This window comes from Equus caballus, chromosome 1 (assembly GCF_041296265.1).
Source record: "Equus caballus isolate H_3958 breed thoroughbred chromosome 1, TB-T2T, whole genome shotgun sequence".
NCBI classification, from domain to species: Eukaryota; Metazoa; Chordata; class Mammalia; order Perissodactyla; family Equidae; genus Equus; species Equus caballus.
The window spans coordinates 11,792,061-11,808,737 of NC_091684.1; the positions used below are offsets into that span (position 1 = coordinate 11,792,061).

Below are 16,677 nucleotides of genomic sequence, written 5' to 3' on the forward strand. Positions count from 1 at the left end.
GCAAGGTATTGTTGGCCAGAGGCACCAGTTAGGATCTGGAGCCAAATCTCCCAGATCATTGGGATTGTCATTTGATTGTTCTCCCCTCCATTTGGGTCTCAGGGCTCTTGGGCAGTTCTGGCAGGGGTGGGGCTGCCGACAAACTAGCAGTTTAACTGAAGACATTATTCCTTGCCCTCAATTCAGTTCAATAATACTTGAATGTCTTTTATATGGTTGTCAGGATGGTATTTCCTGGGCTCATAGAGGCACTCAGTAAATCTTGGTTGAGTTGATGAATCAACTTACTTCCAATTAATTTCTGAATATCATATAATAGTTGAGCCCATGTAAGTTGAAACCTTATGTTTCATAGTGAAATTATATCAACTGGAAGTCTTTTCCTGGAAACATTTCATATGATAAAAAATATTAAAACTGATTGGAAATAAAAGAAAGCACACTAGAACAGAAAACCAAACATTAAATAGAACAATGCCATAAATTTCCTTGCTAAAAAGTGTTTTGTATGGGGTTGGGTTAGCTTAGGCATCTTAAAATCTAAGTCCATTCAAGGTATCTTTTTGTCAAGTTAGTCCTCCTTTAGGAAGTAGTTGTATTCAGCATTACTCCAAGGATCTTTCATCTGTGTTCAAAATTAGGGTCATCTGCCTCGACAGTCCTCATTACCCATTAGATGTGCATGAATGCTTCAGAAAATGTTTGAATGGTAAATCCTGGGGTGGATTAGTTTCCATGGGGATGTCAGTCTTGTTTGATGTTGGCAGTCATTGAGTTCTAAATAAAAATATCAGTTTGGGTTGTCGCTGTGGGATGTTTTCCCCTCATAAGAAAGACTGGGAAAGTAGGAGTCTTAAATTGAACTGACATTAAGTAAGGGTTCACATTAGGACAGTCATTCTTCATTCTCAGGTGTTTGTTGCAGTGCAATAAATGCTGACTGCTTGGTAGGAGTTTTGGGATTCTGTTACTTTTCCTTATGAGCTTCTAGATAATGCCTCACTAACAGTTGTTTTGTTGGATAACTAGGATTTAAAATATGGGGAAGCATCAAAGTAAAGTAAACATTAACATCTAATTGGCAGGTTAACATCTTAATTCTTATCTATTCTGTAGTAAAAATGCAGAAATAAATTCCTTTCTTACTCTAATCACACTTAGTAAAAACATTTACTATAAATCTTTCCTCAATTACCTAGGCTTTGTAAAGTTCAAAGTTTTATCATTACTGTGCTTCTAGTTTTAAGTTGTAAATGTTAGGGTAAACTTTTTAGCTTTCTTTGAATCATTTCAGTTTCTAAGAAATTTGTTGACTTATGTTAACGCAAATTTTAAAATTATGTAAGAATGTTAGAAATTATGTTTAAGCCAACACAAAACATAATAATATAAAAAAAGTTTGTCAGTTGCTCAACTTTACTAATCATTAGGGAAATGCTTATCAAAACCATAAGCAGTTATCACCTTCATATCCATTAGGATGGCTGTTATCAAAAAAACAAAACAATAAATGTTGTCGTGGATGTAGAGAAATTGGAAGCCTTGTGTATTGCTGTCAGGCGTGTAAAATGATACAGCCTCTATGGAAAACAGTGTGATAGTTCCTCAAAAAAATTAAAAATAGAATTACCATATGATCCAGCAGTTCCCCTCTTCTGGGTATACACACAAAGGAATTGAAGGTAGGGACTCAAACAGATATTGTACACCAGTGTTCATAGAAGCATTAGTCACAATGGCCGAAGTGTAGAAGCAACCCAGGCGTCCATGGACAGGTGAACGGATAAACAAAATGTGGTATATACATACGATGGAATATTATTCAGCTGTAAAAAGGAAGGAAACTGACACATGCTACAGCATGGTTGAACCTTGAGGACATTATGCTAAGTGAAATAAACCAGTCATGAAAGGGCAAATACTGTGTGATTCCACTTATCTGAAGTACCTAGTGCTGTCAGATTCGTGGAGATGGAAAGTAATGTTGCTTGGGACTAGAGTGGCTCGAGGAAGGAAATAATGGAGAGTTATTATTTAACAGATACAAAGTTGCAGTATGAGGTGATGAAAACGTTCTGGGGATGGAGAGTGTTGATGGTTGCACAACTATGTAAATGTACTTAATGCTGCTGAGTTGATTACTCAGCAGTGGTTAAAGTGGTAAATTTTGTGTTATGTATAGTTTACCATGATTTAAAAAATATTTTAAAATGATGTCAGAATGATAATTCAATTTGGTTGAACACAAATTTACGTTTTTCAAAATCTTAAGCGTTATGTAGAAATAATGTAAACTTTTTGATTAGTTAAACCAATGAGTAGTTTTGAAAGTTTAAACTATTCTCTTCTTTAGGAAACGTATACTATTTTTAAAATCCCTTCATGTATTATACTTAATACTAGAGAAAAGACATGACTTTTTTCCTTTCTTAAATCAAAATTATTAAACCAGTTTGATTTATCTTTAAAATATTTCTAAGCTAGCTATTTCTGTAAGGAGTTTATTTTCTGTGAATTTTTGAGAATATTTGATTTATATAAATGCTTACTTATCACTAAGTCAAATTTACAGAGCCCCTCTAATTAAGAGATGTAATAGTGTGATTTATTAATACCCTCTGGAGGCAGGAAAATATTTCACATAACAATGAGAGGTAAAGAACTTTTCTGAATTATAGATTCACAAACATGTATCGAGCTCTTGACTTCGGTTCTACAACTTCAGCTACACATTAGACGTAAACACAGAAACTCATTGCTTCGGATCTCAAAGAGCTATTCTCCTTAATTGATGGAATTCACAAAAAAAAAACCAGACCAAAAAAACCTAACAAACCAGATTCTCTGTCTTCTCTCATCCAGCAGATAAAGCTCTCCATCATCTATCCAAAGAGACCATAAACCAAATCCAACCATTGCTGCCTCTGATGGGGATAACTAACTGGTTTTAAGAGAACCAGAAACAAAAACAAAGCACAAACTTAGTAGGGAGGGAGAAAAAGACAGAAATAGAGCAAAGTGAGAGCTGTGTTGCCACGCGAGACCCTCTTTGAGAATCAAGAAAAGACATGCTAGGCTTGACAGACTGTGAGGGCACTTCTAAGTTACTTAGCTCCGTTGAGTGAGTTCACTTGAGCTTCTTGGTGGATTACCTCAAAAACCGTTAAACTATAATTTTCAAAAAGGTAAAATCATGACTTTCATGCAAATAATGCTTGAACACATGTCATATCTTATTTGATACATTAATTGATGCATGAACCAGTAAGACATTAAAACTAGTGCAAGGAGCATTGAGAAAATATGGAGATATATCTATATCATAATCTATAGATTTATAGATATCTATGTATATATATTGGGGGTGTGTGTGTGTGTATATATATATGCGTGCGGCTTAGTAAAAGGTTGAGATGAGATAGCTAAGTTAGATAAAAACAACTGGTTATTGTCTTACAGGGCATTAAACTATAACCATTTGGGTTATTTATTCCACTGGACAGAAATCTCTCAATTAACCTCTGCCCCAACCAAATTGTAAAATAACCCAGTCAATAGAAAATCAAGCCAAGAACTGCACTGAAAGAACACCCAGTAATTATTTGTCCTTTGTCAAATTTCAGATACCTCCTATTTTATTTAATACTTACTAGTAATTCTTCAACCTTGGCTTTTAAAACTCTACTTTGATTAAACCTTAATGCATGTTTATTTAAAAATATGGGAAATAGAGAAAAGAATAAGAAAAAAATCACTTGTAAACTCTCTACTGACAATATTAGATGTTTTTCCCCATCTTTACAGGTTTATATGTATGTGTACATATCTCTATATATACAGAGAGAAATTTTTCGTATGGTTGGGGGTCATACATCCCATTTTATGTTGTTTATTTTTACTTAACTTGGAGAAATGTTTATGTTATTAAAAAGTCTTGGTAAGAATAGTTTTTTAATTGCTACATAATAGTTCCTCATTTGAATGTACTGTAATTAGCTTATTTTATTTCACAATTTTGTATAATTTGTTTTTTCTTACTAATTTTGCAAGTGAGTAGAAGTTGTCATGCTGTCGATGTCATGGCCTTATTTAATATGAGCTGATTAAAATTTTTAAGTCAGACACTACTGACTTAAAATTTTTTATTGAGATTCTCAGCAGAAAGTGAGGCAGATGGTATAGTTTGTTCCTCTCTAATGACTAAACAATCTTCATCGACTCAGTGATCCTGATGAAATTGAGGCATTTCGATGCTTACCCAGCATAGAGTACTGTGTAGCAACTTGAGAGAATTGTGTGAATAGGAACATTGAATGAATTCTTCCTTATCTTCAGGCTATAAAAATTGTCATTTATATTAGGTAGTAAAGTTAACATATATATTTTCTGCGAGCAGAGAAAATGTTGCTTGAAATAGAATAACAGAAATTATTGTTACTTTTACATGTACTGTTTTTTTCTTTTATTAGGATTATTTAAACTTAATTGTCTTTGGATTGAAATATAGGTGGTAATTGGAAATAATCACATAGAATAACCTGCATAGACTAATAATTTTGGTGCAGTCTTGTTACAGAGTTAACATTATTTAATTTGTAAATATATATAACTAAGTTAATTGAATGTTTTGAAAACTGTGATCAATAAATTTGGCCCCTGTAGTATCAAATGGGCTATAAAATGCATGATATCAAATCAGAGTACTCACAATTTTTGTTACTATTAGAATAAGCAAAGAAAAAAGTAACCTTGAAATGTAAAATATCTCTTGTTGGTGGAGATTATAGTGAATATTGGAAGCTAAACCCATCAGGTAATGTTCCCAGCCTAGTTCAAGGTTATAGTTGTCTTTTCAGGAGGGGAGTTTCACAGGAGAACAAGGACTCTTTGAGTAGCAGACCTTGTGGTAAGAACCATTCTCTCACCACCGGAAGACTTGCCCTGCTGTCGTCTCAGTGAACAGAAGTGCATGGTTACGCAGATGTTCTTTTTGTGGACATTTAGAGGATTCTGATTAGAGCAAAATGGAATGTTCTTTGGGTGGAACTACATGTCCAACCACTTATTTCCTCAGAATTGGCCCTTAAAGTATTGTAATTTCATATACTGTGGACATTAACTGTAAACAGGGTTGGTGTCTTTTTCTGGGTAGATTGTCATTATATCTACCATGCAGTATAGCAGTGCAGCAGAAAGTGTGATAATCTGATGGCCATCTTTGGTGTACTGATTGTCTGCCAGAAAATTAGGAATTGGTTGCATTAGATTTTTAAATCACTATACAAAACTATGTGATATGTTAACCATGGGTATTGCTGTTTGCGTTTTCCATATTAAATTTGTTTTCTTTTTCTTAATTATAGACTATATTATTTCAAGTTTTCAAGTTTAGTTTTTGAGGTTTTTTTTTAAGAAATCATGTAGAATTTGATGCAGAGTGGGTTTAGCACACCTTTGGGGTTCAGTTTTTAAAATGAATCTGAACTTTAGTGCAGTGTTTCATGAAACTGTTAATAAAAGGCAAAACAGTTGCAGCAATAAGTTATTTTAAAACAATGCAGACTTTAATCAGGTGCTTAAAATGATTGCCTTTGGGGTCTCCATAAACTTGTTTAAAAAAAATTCAGCACACCAGTTGTCTACTAGTAGATTTTTGTGTGAACAAGTGATTTGAGAGGGACACTTTTGGATGCGTTGGAAGGGAGGAGAACACAGCTTCTGCTCTCTCCAGGCCCCTGAAGACGTCCCCTGTTGCTGTCTTTGAACCCCTGGTTAGGTCCCCCAAGTGCCACCCCTGGTGCCTGGGATATGACTCCCTCTTTATCTCTTGCTTTGAGTCTTAACAATGTTTGTTTTAAGCATAACTGAGGTACGTGGGGGCAGGTGGGTCAGAAGACAGGTGTACTTTATCAGAGTAAATATACACGCATTTTGGGAGCAGTTTGGCTGGAAGCCTAAATTGGCCTATTAATATCAATGTCGTTCTATGTAGTGCCTTTGGTATTGTACTGCATAGCTCATTAATCACAGAAGCCGTGCCATCCTTTCCCAACATTTAAGACGTTTTTTTCCTTTTGTATGCCTGGCAGTGAGCTTTATTATATTTTTCCTGTTATCAGCTAAATCCTTGAAATTGAGGAACTTCTGAAGAATAACTTTACTTATTAATTGTTTCACATATCCAAAGCTGCAAACTGCAGGCATGAGAAAGATAAACTATTAAATATTGCTAATCACATCACTGACTTATTTATGAGGAAATTAAACATAGCTGCTGTTAAAGTAACTTTGCTATTCAGTGAGCCACTGATGTAATTTCATAGACATAAAATGAAAATCAAAAGCAAAAACCAACCCAAATTTGCCCACAGTCTGCAAGGTGCTTTTGTTTGTACATTGTTTGTTTCTCACAACTACCTTCGAAGGTGAGTAGTAGTATGATTCCTGCTTTAAAAATGCAGAAATTGATTCTTTTAAAAGAGGTTAAATTATTGTCCTGCTAAGGTAAAATAGTGAGAAAGTGTACAGTGGAGTTAGAGCGCGAATCCAGATGCTTTGATTCTGAATTCTGGACTCAAGTCTTTATAACCTGCTCGCTTTCTGTGGCAGCGTGTGGTTTATAGACTCTTCCTCTAACTATATTTTAAAAATACATCTGTGTGAGTGGTTCTCAAATGTGTGGTCCTACAACCCCTGGTGGTCTCTGAGGCCTTTTCTCGGGGTCCTCAAGGTAAAAATTATTTTATTAGCCTTTTTCACTCTCATTCTCTTATGAGTGTATGGGGATGTCTTCCAGAGGCTGCATACTGGCAACAAATTAAATGCAGAGGCAAATATGAAAATTCACGTGTCCTCTGTTAAGCCAGATGTTCAAGAGATTTGCAAAAATATAAAACAGTGCCATTTTTCTCACTAGATCTTTTTGGGGCTTGGAAAATACAGTTTTTTTTAACAAAGTATATTAACGTGTAGTGGGTTTGTTTTTATTTTTAAGTGAATTACCAAATACATATTGTTAAAAGTCTCAGCTTTAATATCTAATACAATAAATATGTACAGATACAGTTGAATAAGCAGAACCTCTTTGGGGTCCTCAATAACTTTTTTAAGCATAAAGGGATTTTAAGACCAAGAAGTTGATTTACACTGTGCCGCTGATTTACACTGTGTCGTTGAGGCAGCACCTCTGTTACTTTCTCTTTCCCAAATAGTGTATTTTCCTGCATAATCTGTAATTATATCACCTTCTGTGTTTGTGACAGTTGAAGAGTGTTAGCGATTAAAAGGCCTTAACTAAATAAGAAGTTTAAGAAATGCAACAATCCCAAGTATTGAAGTAGGATTCTCAAGGCAGTAAGCAGAGACTAGTCAGTGACTTGAGGCCTCTGTAATACTGTGGGACTGAGCCTTTTGGAGAATTAAGATGCGGCCCTTTTTGACCTAGTGGAGGTGAGGGTGACAAATCTATGTAAGCTGATAGTTAATACATAAATTTGCAATAAAGATACTTTCTGGTTGCTGTTCATTTACGCATTTGTAATCAATGGGTATCCAAATAATAGCATATTGAGGCATTTAGTATGATAAAATTCAATGAGTCTGTGTTTCAGGGATGTTACTGAACGACTGGGGAGCCATACCAAGAGTTCGGTTGACTTCTGATTTCACAGATTTAATTATTGTTCTTTCTGTTTTTTTCTCCTATGCTGTGTCCCTCAAACTCCTGTGTTCTTTCTATGTTTTAAAGTGTTAAATAATTTGAATTAAGGGATTGTGTTTGAGGGAACGAAATTCTGTTTTGGCAGTTTTGTGTCAGGTGGAAGGATAGACCTGATTTAACAAATGTGTGTGTGTATATAGACAAAAATCGGGGACGTTATGGTATTGGAAACATGTAGGCACTGAATTTTTTCCATCCAGCTGCATGGAGGGCCAAGAGAATCAATCTCTCAGGTTCACCTCCAGTCTGTTTTCCACAGCTGCTGGGTACCTGTTGAAAACCTGGAAAGTATTGATTGACCTCCTAACCAAATTGAGGACAACAGATCATTATTAAACAGTAGTGCTGAGACAACCAGATGTACTTTTAGGAAAATAGCTTCTTATCTGCGTTTACTTGGATCATCTTCTATTTTTGAAATCTGTTTTTTAAAATTAGATCAGTGAGGGCCCCACTAGGGAGAAAAGGAAATCTTTCATATTTTAATTGTCAGAAAACATGTTGGAAAGAAAAGGAGTACAGCAAGGCAAGTTTTAAGAAAACTTTTTTTAAAAAACATGCATTGAAATACTTTGTTTTTCATGTTACTATGTTTACTGACTTGGATATGCTAGAGATATGCAAAAAATGAGTTTTAAAAAATGTATTTGGCTAGCTGATTTTCTTACATTACCATAAAACTAGCATTGAGCTGGGGGCTAGGAGGGGAGTTTGTGAGTCGTTTATAACCTCATGGTTTTATGATCATTGTGTTGCATCATTGACTCCTGGATTTCAGGTTTCCTCATCTGTGATGTGATGGGTGTCAGAATAGTTATGTGGCTTGTTCTTTCCTAAGTAATTATAAGCCAGCCCATATCTATATAAAGTGTGTTGTGGAAGGGGAAGACCCCCAACTTTTACATGAATTGAGAGTTGGAATAATGCCTGTGGTAGGACAAATTGGTCATGAGTGGACTCACAGGAGAACAAACCAATGAAGTAAATAGAATTAGGTTATTGAATGGGAGGTCCAGGGAATGAGAGAAATGATGAAAATTGGAAACTGAGAAGGTAATTGGAGTTTGAAAAAATATTTCAAGCTGGCACAACAAGTAGGACTGATTTATATTTAGAGTTAACAGAATATATTGGTTATTTATAGAGAATATACTTTTTGAGTTCATACTTATTATGTCCTTGATAAATACATTTTTGAGTGAATGACTACGCACATTAGATTTAATGAATCCCAGAATGACGCACTAAACTGAAATCATGGAAGAATTTAGATTCATTTAAAAGTCATCCAATTAAGTTTTGACTTGGAGGTTTTCTGGCATTTGACAGGCTCCCCACCATACCTATCACAAACTGACAGCTTTTCTCTGTCTGTGTCACTGCAGGGGTTGCTCTCCTGCATGATTATTTTTAAAGACAGGGAGCTTCATTCTTATGAGCTTCAGGGCTTACACTTAAAAAATGGATTTCAGAAAATTCAGTAATGTATAAGAATTTGTTTATTTCTTATAACATATTTGGAGCATTTCCGTTTCTCAGACAGGTGATTAGGCTTCAAGTCTATTAGCAATTTAGAGTATTGGTATCAACTCAGATGCTGTAGTTATGACAGGTTAATATCCTTTTCTTTTTCCTTTTGGTTAATGCTTCTGTTTATCTGTTCTACTCTTCAAACTAGATCTGTTTCTAGAAAAATAGTAATGACTTTTTAAAGAGCAATCCTATATGTGACAGTGAATGCTAAAACCATGATGTGACAGAATTTATTATTATAGTTGGTGGAAGCTCTTAAAAGTTTAAAGATGTATTTATTGCCCAAACAACATTTTAACTACAGCAATAGAAGTTTTAGAAGTCACCGATACCGCTAGTGCCTTACTAAATCCTCTCTTATTTGTTGTTATTGACCTTGACCACCTTTTTTACCCCTTTACCCCTCTCCATACTGCACTCTTAGGAAAGAAGTCACTGTCTGCAGCCCATACTTAAGTAGTAGGAAGTTAGGCTCTCCTACTCTTAGGACATCTACATAAACTTTTTGGAATTCTTCTGCATCGGAGATTTGTCTCTTCCTTATTTGTTTACTCAATCATTTATATCAGGACAGGCTCACAGATATTTATTTTATACTTTGGGTTATAATCCAGTACTGCTTTATTTTGTTGCTCAAATTGTTCCAGCTTTGGTCATGGGGAGCTCTTTCAGTTGACTCTTAATGCCCCTTTGATGTACCTCTATCAGTGTGGGTTTTGTTTTTGTTTTTGCTTTTCAAGTACTTCCTTACTTCTGACTCTATAAGATGCTCTAGGCTCATCTTGTACATTTCCTGCCTTAGTCTTAGAATCACCCATTTCTCCAAGGAGCCCTTGTTCCTTTTATTGCAGAATGATATTAGAAACCAAGATCTGGGTGCTAGATGAGCTTAGTGCTAATGGGATGTCATTTCTTTTAGTCTCCTCATCTGACAGAGCAAAGAAATATATGTATGTATACTAACCCTTGTATTGAATGAACATATCTATGATTATATACCTACGTATAAATATTTCTATATGTAACCATTTTACTCATGTCTCCAACTCTAATCTGTTACCACATGGATCATTCTAGCCTGGTCTCCTTGCTTATCTGTGAATTTCCACTCCAACAGTGAGCAATCTTTTTTTACCATCCGTCATCCATTTACTTAATTGTTCAATTCCAGTATACATGTGTATCAGTATCTGAATTGTAACCCGTAGTCCTCGTGGGAAACAACTTCATCAGGTAGGATACAATGCTTATGTGCAGATGTCCTTTTGCCTTCATGGTCATAGATGCCAAAAGTTACTTAAGTCAGCAACTTTCCCTCCCCAACCTCTTTCAGTGAGATTGTTTCGTACATTTGTAATAGATTCTCTTGTCGTCATCTGCATTCCTTCCTGGGATCCTTTAATCTAAATGATTTTCTTTTATTTTGAATACATTTAAGTTTACTCTTTGTGTTGTAAAGTTCTGTGAGTTTTGACAAATGCATAATGTCGCATATCCGGTACTACAGTGTTATATAGAATAGTTTCACCCTGAAAGTCTGCTCTGCTTCCTCTGTTCATCCCTCCCCAGACCCCTCAAATTCTTGGCAACCACTGATCTTTTTACTGTCTCAATAGTTTTGCCTTTTACAGAATGTAATTGGAAGCATACAGTACGTAGCATTTTCAGACTGGTTTCTTTTATTTAACAATATGCATTTAAGGTTTCTCCATTTTGTGTGAGGTTTGATAGCTTATTTCTTTTTATTGATGAATAATTTTCTATTGTATGGATGCATCACGGTTTATCACCTATTGAAGAATATCTTGGTTGCTTCCATTTTGGAGCAATTATGAATGGAACTATTATAAACATTTGCCTGCAGGCCTTTTGGTTTTTGTGACCTAAGTTTTCAAACTAACTGCATAAATACCTAGGAGCGTGATTGCTGATTTGTATGGTAGGACTGTTTAGCTTTGTAAAAAAAACCTCCCAAACTGTCCTCCACAGTTTCTATACCATTTTACATTCCTATCGTCAATGAAGGAGAGTTCCTGTTGCTCTGCATCCTCACCAGCATTTGGTATTCAGGTTTTTGGATTTCAGCCATTGTAATAGTTGTACAGTACTCTTCATTGTTTTTTAATTTCCATTTCCTAACAGCAAACAATGTTGAGTGTCTTTTCATATACTTATTTGCCATCTCTGCATCATCTTTGGTGAGGTGTCTGCTCAAATGTTTTGCCCGTTTTCAATTGGGTTATTTTCTTGTTGAATTTTAGGAGTCTTTGTATTTTTGAATACCAGTCCTTTATTAGGTGTACGTTTTGCAAGATTTTCTCAGTCAGTGGCTTGACTTTTTGTTCTTTAAACAATGTGTTTTGCAGAGCGGAAGTTTTTAATGTTAATGCAGTTCAGCTTATCAATTATTTCTTTCATGGATTGTGCTGTGTTGTATCTAAAAACTCATAACCAAACCCAAGGTCACCTAGATTTTGTCATGTTATCATTTGGAAATTTTAGAGTTTTGCATTTTATGTTTTGGTATGTGATGCATTTTGAGTTAACTTTTTTTTTTGAGTTAATTTTTTTAAAGATGTAAGGTCTGTGTCTAGCTTTTGCCTTTTTTGCATTTGGATGTCCACTTGTCCATTTGTTGTAAAGACTATCCTTTCTCTCTTGAATTGTCTTTGCTCCTTTGTCAAAGGTCAGTTGACTGCATTTTTGTCGGTCTATTTCTGGGTTCTCTATTCTGTTACGTTGTTCTATTTATTCTTCACCAATATCACACTATCTTGATTATTGTAGCTTTATAGTAAGTCTTGATATCGGGTAATGTCAGTCCTCCAACTTTGTTCTTCTTCAGTATTGTGTTGGCTCTTCTGGGTCTTTTGCCTTTCCATATAAACATTAGAATCAGTTTGTTGATATCTACAAAATAACGTGTTAGGATTTTGATTGGGATTGCATTAAATCTGTAGACCCAACTTGGGAAGAATGAACATCTTAACAATATTTGAGTCTTCCAATCTATATTTTTCCTTGTATTTACATCACCTTCAATCAGAGTTTTGTAGTTTTCTATATATAGATTCTGTACATATTTTGTTAGATTTATACTTAGGTATGTAATTCATTTGGTGGTTTTATAAAGGTATTGTGTTTTTAATTTCAAATTCCAGTCATTATTGGTATATCGGAAAACAATTGAATTTTGTATATTGACCTTGTATCCTGTGACCTTGCTATAATTTCTTTTTGGTTCCATTTTTTGTTGTTGATTCTTTACAATTTTCTATACAGTAAGTCATATCATTTGCAAACAAAGACAGTTTCTTTTTTCCTTCCCAATCTGTATGTATACCTTTTATTTCCTTTTCTTGTCTTATTATACTAGCTAGGATTTCCAGTATGGTGTTGAATAGGAATGATGAGAGGATATCATTGCCTTGTTCCCAGTCTTAGGGAGGAAAGCGTCCAGCTTCCTACCATTAAGTATAATGTCAGCTGTAGATTTTTTGTGTATATTCTTTATCCTGTTGATAAAGTGCCCCTTCTACTTCTAGTTTGTTGAGAGTTTTTAGTCATGAATGGGTGTTGGATTTTGTCAAATGTTTTTTCTGCAGCAATTGATAATGATCGTGATTTTTTTCTTTTAGCCTGCTTTTATAGTGATTATACAATTGCTTTTCTTTTTTAAATTACTTTTCTAATGTTGAACCAGCCTTGCATGCCTAGTATTAATCTCACTTTGTCATGGTGTATAATTCTTTTTATATGTTGTTGGATTTGATTTGCTAATATTTTGGTGAGGATTTTTGTATCTATGTTTATGAGATATTGATCTGTAGATTTGCTATCTTGTACTGTCTTTTTATGGTTTTAATATTAGCAAATCTGCCTTTTTTATTTTTCTTCCTTCCCTTCTAGCTTTTTTCCGTACACATTCTCTAATTTTAACTGTGTGAAAATGATACACAAGTTTTTTTGCATTTGTTCAACTTAAATTTTTAATCTCCAACATCCATTTAATCTCTAGCAAACATTTTTTATGCTGCTTCATAATTTTCATTATACAATTTTCATTTAATAGCAGTTATATTTAAAATCAGGTTGGATTTTATTTTATTTATTGTTTTAAAGATTGGCACCTGAGCTAACAAGTGTTGCCAGTCTTTCTTTTTTTTTTTCTTCTTTTTCTCCCCAAATCCCCCCAGTACATAGTTGTATATTGTTGTGGGTCCTTCTAGTTGTGGCACATGGGACGCCACCTCAATGTGGCCTGATGAGCGGTGCCATGTCCGCGCCCAGGATCTGAACAGGTGAAACCCTTGGCTGCTGAAGCAGAGCACACAACTTAACTGCTTGGCCATGGGGCCTGCCCCATCATTCTGGATTTTACAATGAGAAATATCACTCAGCTAACTATTTACAGAAAAATGATTATACTCTTAAATCTCGAAATTTTTTCTCTGGGTATAGTTACAGTAAGATGACAAGGAAATAACTTAATTTCCCTATGGCTAATAGGGAGAAAAGTCATAGCCCTGTGTTCGTACACAGAAACTCTTACCTAGAACGAATAATGGAATCACATATCTTACTAGTGCAGCGTAGTCATAGATCAGGCCTGGCTGGCAGTGTGGGGAAGTTCTCCTATTCTCAGCCAGCCCTCTCTTTTTATGTTCTCCATCTTTCTCTCGTTCACATTTCTTTCCCAACTTTTGTGTGGAACAGAGACACACAATTTTGTGTGTGTGTGTGAGGAAGGTTAGCCCTGAGCTTACTGCTGCCAATCCTTCTCTTTTCACTGAGGAAGACTGGCCTTGAGCTAACATCCATGCCCATCTTCCTCTACTTTATATATGGGACGCCTGCCACAGAATGGTGTGCCAGGCAGTGCCATGTCTGCACCCGAGATCTGAACCTGCGAACTCCAGGCTGCTGAAGCGGAACGTGTGCACTTGACTGCTGCACCACTGGGCCAGCCCGAGAAAAACACAATTTAATTGCTTTTTACTTACCCTATAAAATTTATATTTTCTACTGCCAAATTTTAAAACGAGTTGAAAAAAATCTTAAGTTGATTTTCTTTTTCATTCTTCTATTTGCTCAGTGTTTCTACACGTAAAAATGTTTGCAGGCTGTGACTACAGAAAATAAGGGGCAACTAAAAGGAAATTTTAGGACTTGATAATCTGAATAAAATAAATCTATAATAGGTTAATTATTGAGATTTTTAATATAAAGAGAAAAATGACAAATTGTTCATATTTGTGTGTCTGCTTTTTCACAGGCAGAGAATCCCCCTAATGGACCAGATTGTGGTTATGGCTCCTTTCACCAGCAGTATTGGCTTGATGGAAAGATCATTGCTGTGGGAGTGATTGACATCCTTCCATACTGTGTATCATCTGTGTATTTGTACTACGATCCTGATTATTCATTTCTGTCTTTGGGTGTCTACTCTGCACTCCGGTAAGATTGCTTTTGACAGTTGTAATGAGTCATATGAAACATCAAATAATTCCTTATTTGATTATATTTCATCATATAACAGTAGAAATCCTGTTTGATAGTACATAGTAATTTGTTGCTATAGTAGTCTCTTATATATTGATATTTAGAAATATCACTTTTAGAACTGAAGCCAATGTCTGATAGTAGTTCCCTTGCTTTTTAAGGTATCCATCTAGTCTAGTGTATGGGAAGTCATTGTATTTGTAGGATGCTTTTGTTGTTTAGTTTATGCATTTATTTAAGCTCCCCATTCAGAACCACTTAATGTTCCATAAATGTTATGTTCTAGTGGCCTAGTGGTTAAGTTCAGCACGCTCCGCTTTGGCAGCCCAGGTTCAGCTCCTGAGCCTGGACCTACACCACTTGTCTGTCAATGGCCATGCTATGGTGGTGGCTTACATACAAAAAGAGGAAGATTGGCAGCAGATGTTAGCTCAGGGCAAATCTTCCTCAGCAATAAAAAGTTATATTCTTTATATATTTTTTCTTGTCATTGCTATCATATATTTTTTTTATAACTAAAGGTTAAATGAATCTGGTGTAATGAATTAAAGCAATGTGAGTCTGTCGGAAGAAATACGCAGTTATATAAAATATATAGAACAGGACTGAGGAGTTCCTGACTGTCCATCTGACTCTGACCCTCACCAAAAGATGATCTCTCTTTTATGTCTGTGGCTGAAAATATACGCAACACAGCACAAATATTTTTACGCGCATTATTGTAATGGTAAAAGGATTGGGGTCTTATTCCATGAAAATATTTGTTTCTATTTTTATTCCTGCTTATCTGTGTATATAAGTGAAAGAGGAGGGAAGGAGGATTGAGAATTATTTTTCTATTATTTGTCTGGAGCTTGAGTCTCTGTTTTTCTCCCTCTATCATTATGTCTTTTCTCTTTTTTTAAAGATTGGCACCTGAACTAACAACTGTTGCCAATCTTCTTTTTTTTTTTCCGCTGCTTTTTCTCCCCACATACCCCCAGTACATAGTTGTATATTTTACACTCGGGTCCTTCTAGTTGTGGCATGTGGGACACCACCTCAACGTGGCCTGACGAGCCGTGCCATGTCCGTGCCCAGGATCCTAACAAACGAAACCCCGGGCTGCTGCAGTGAAGTGCACAAACTCAACCGCTTGGCCATGGGGCCGGCCCCCATTGTGTCATTTTTTTCTTTACTTTTCCCAGTCTTTTTGTCTGATGGTCACATTTTCACATCATGGTAAAATGTATTTTGCGATTATTTTATTTATTGTGTATGTGCTATTTTCTGGCTCATAAAAGTAGAAGAGTTGATATTTTTCTTTGATCACCATTTGATTTTTTTTTCAGTCTGATCCAGAATTGTTTTTTTTTTTTCTTTCAATGTCCCACGGTATAAAGAAGTTCCCTATTGTTGTATTTTCAACCTGAAGTCTCTCTTAATGCCAAGTTATAACAAATTCACAATTATACAGTGTTTACAACTGATCTTTGTAATAATGTTTTATTTTTCTTAGGTATTTGATTTTACATTTTATGTAAACTAATTAAAAATATTTATGACTCTTGGTGATATCACTCAAATTGGAACTAAGTTAAAGCATTGACATTTTGTCAGTTTAGAAGTATATATTTCAGAAAAGATACATTTTCTTGGCACCAAAATCAGTCAGTACTCCACAATTGTTGCCATTTTCTTTCTTGTTTTATTTTTATATCTCTCACTTTACAATGTGTGGCTATGGATTTTTTTCCTATACTTCTCATAAATATTAAGAATGATACTTATTCCTACATAATAAGTCCCAGCCTATGTATGAAATATCATTTCATGTCTCAGTAAACTAAGAGAGAGCTTCGAGATCATACTGCATTTGAGATAGTAACTAATCAATTCCCAGCAAAATTTGAAAGAGTTCCACTTATTGCTTGGTATATCTT

General features: G+C 35.1%; 1 protein-coding gene across 21 annotated transcripts in view; it reads left to right on the top strand.

The window, feature by feature from the left end:
- Positions 1–16,677, top strand: part of ATE1 (arginyltransferase 1) — a 163,795-nt gene that overhangs the window by 64,727 nt on the left and 82,391 nt on the right. For all 21 annotated transcript variants that reach the window (XR_011436097.1, XR_011436110.1, XR_011435634.1 and 18 more), the window contains one exon: positions 14,529–14,710. Coding sequence is in view for 15 of the 21 variants with exons in the window: in XM_070259243.1 (XP_070115344.1) it covers positions 14,529–14,710 (182 nt within the window). In the remaining 6 variants the exon portion in view is untranslated. The remainder of the gene's footprint in view (positions 1–14,528; positions 14,711–16,677) is intronic.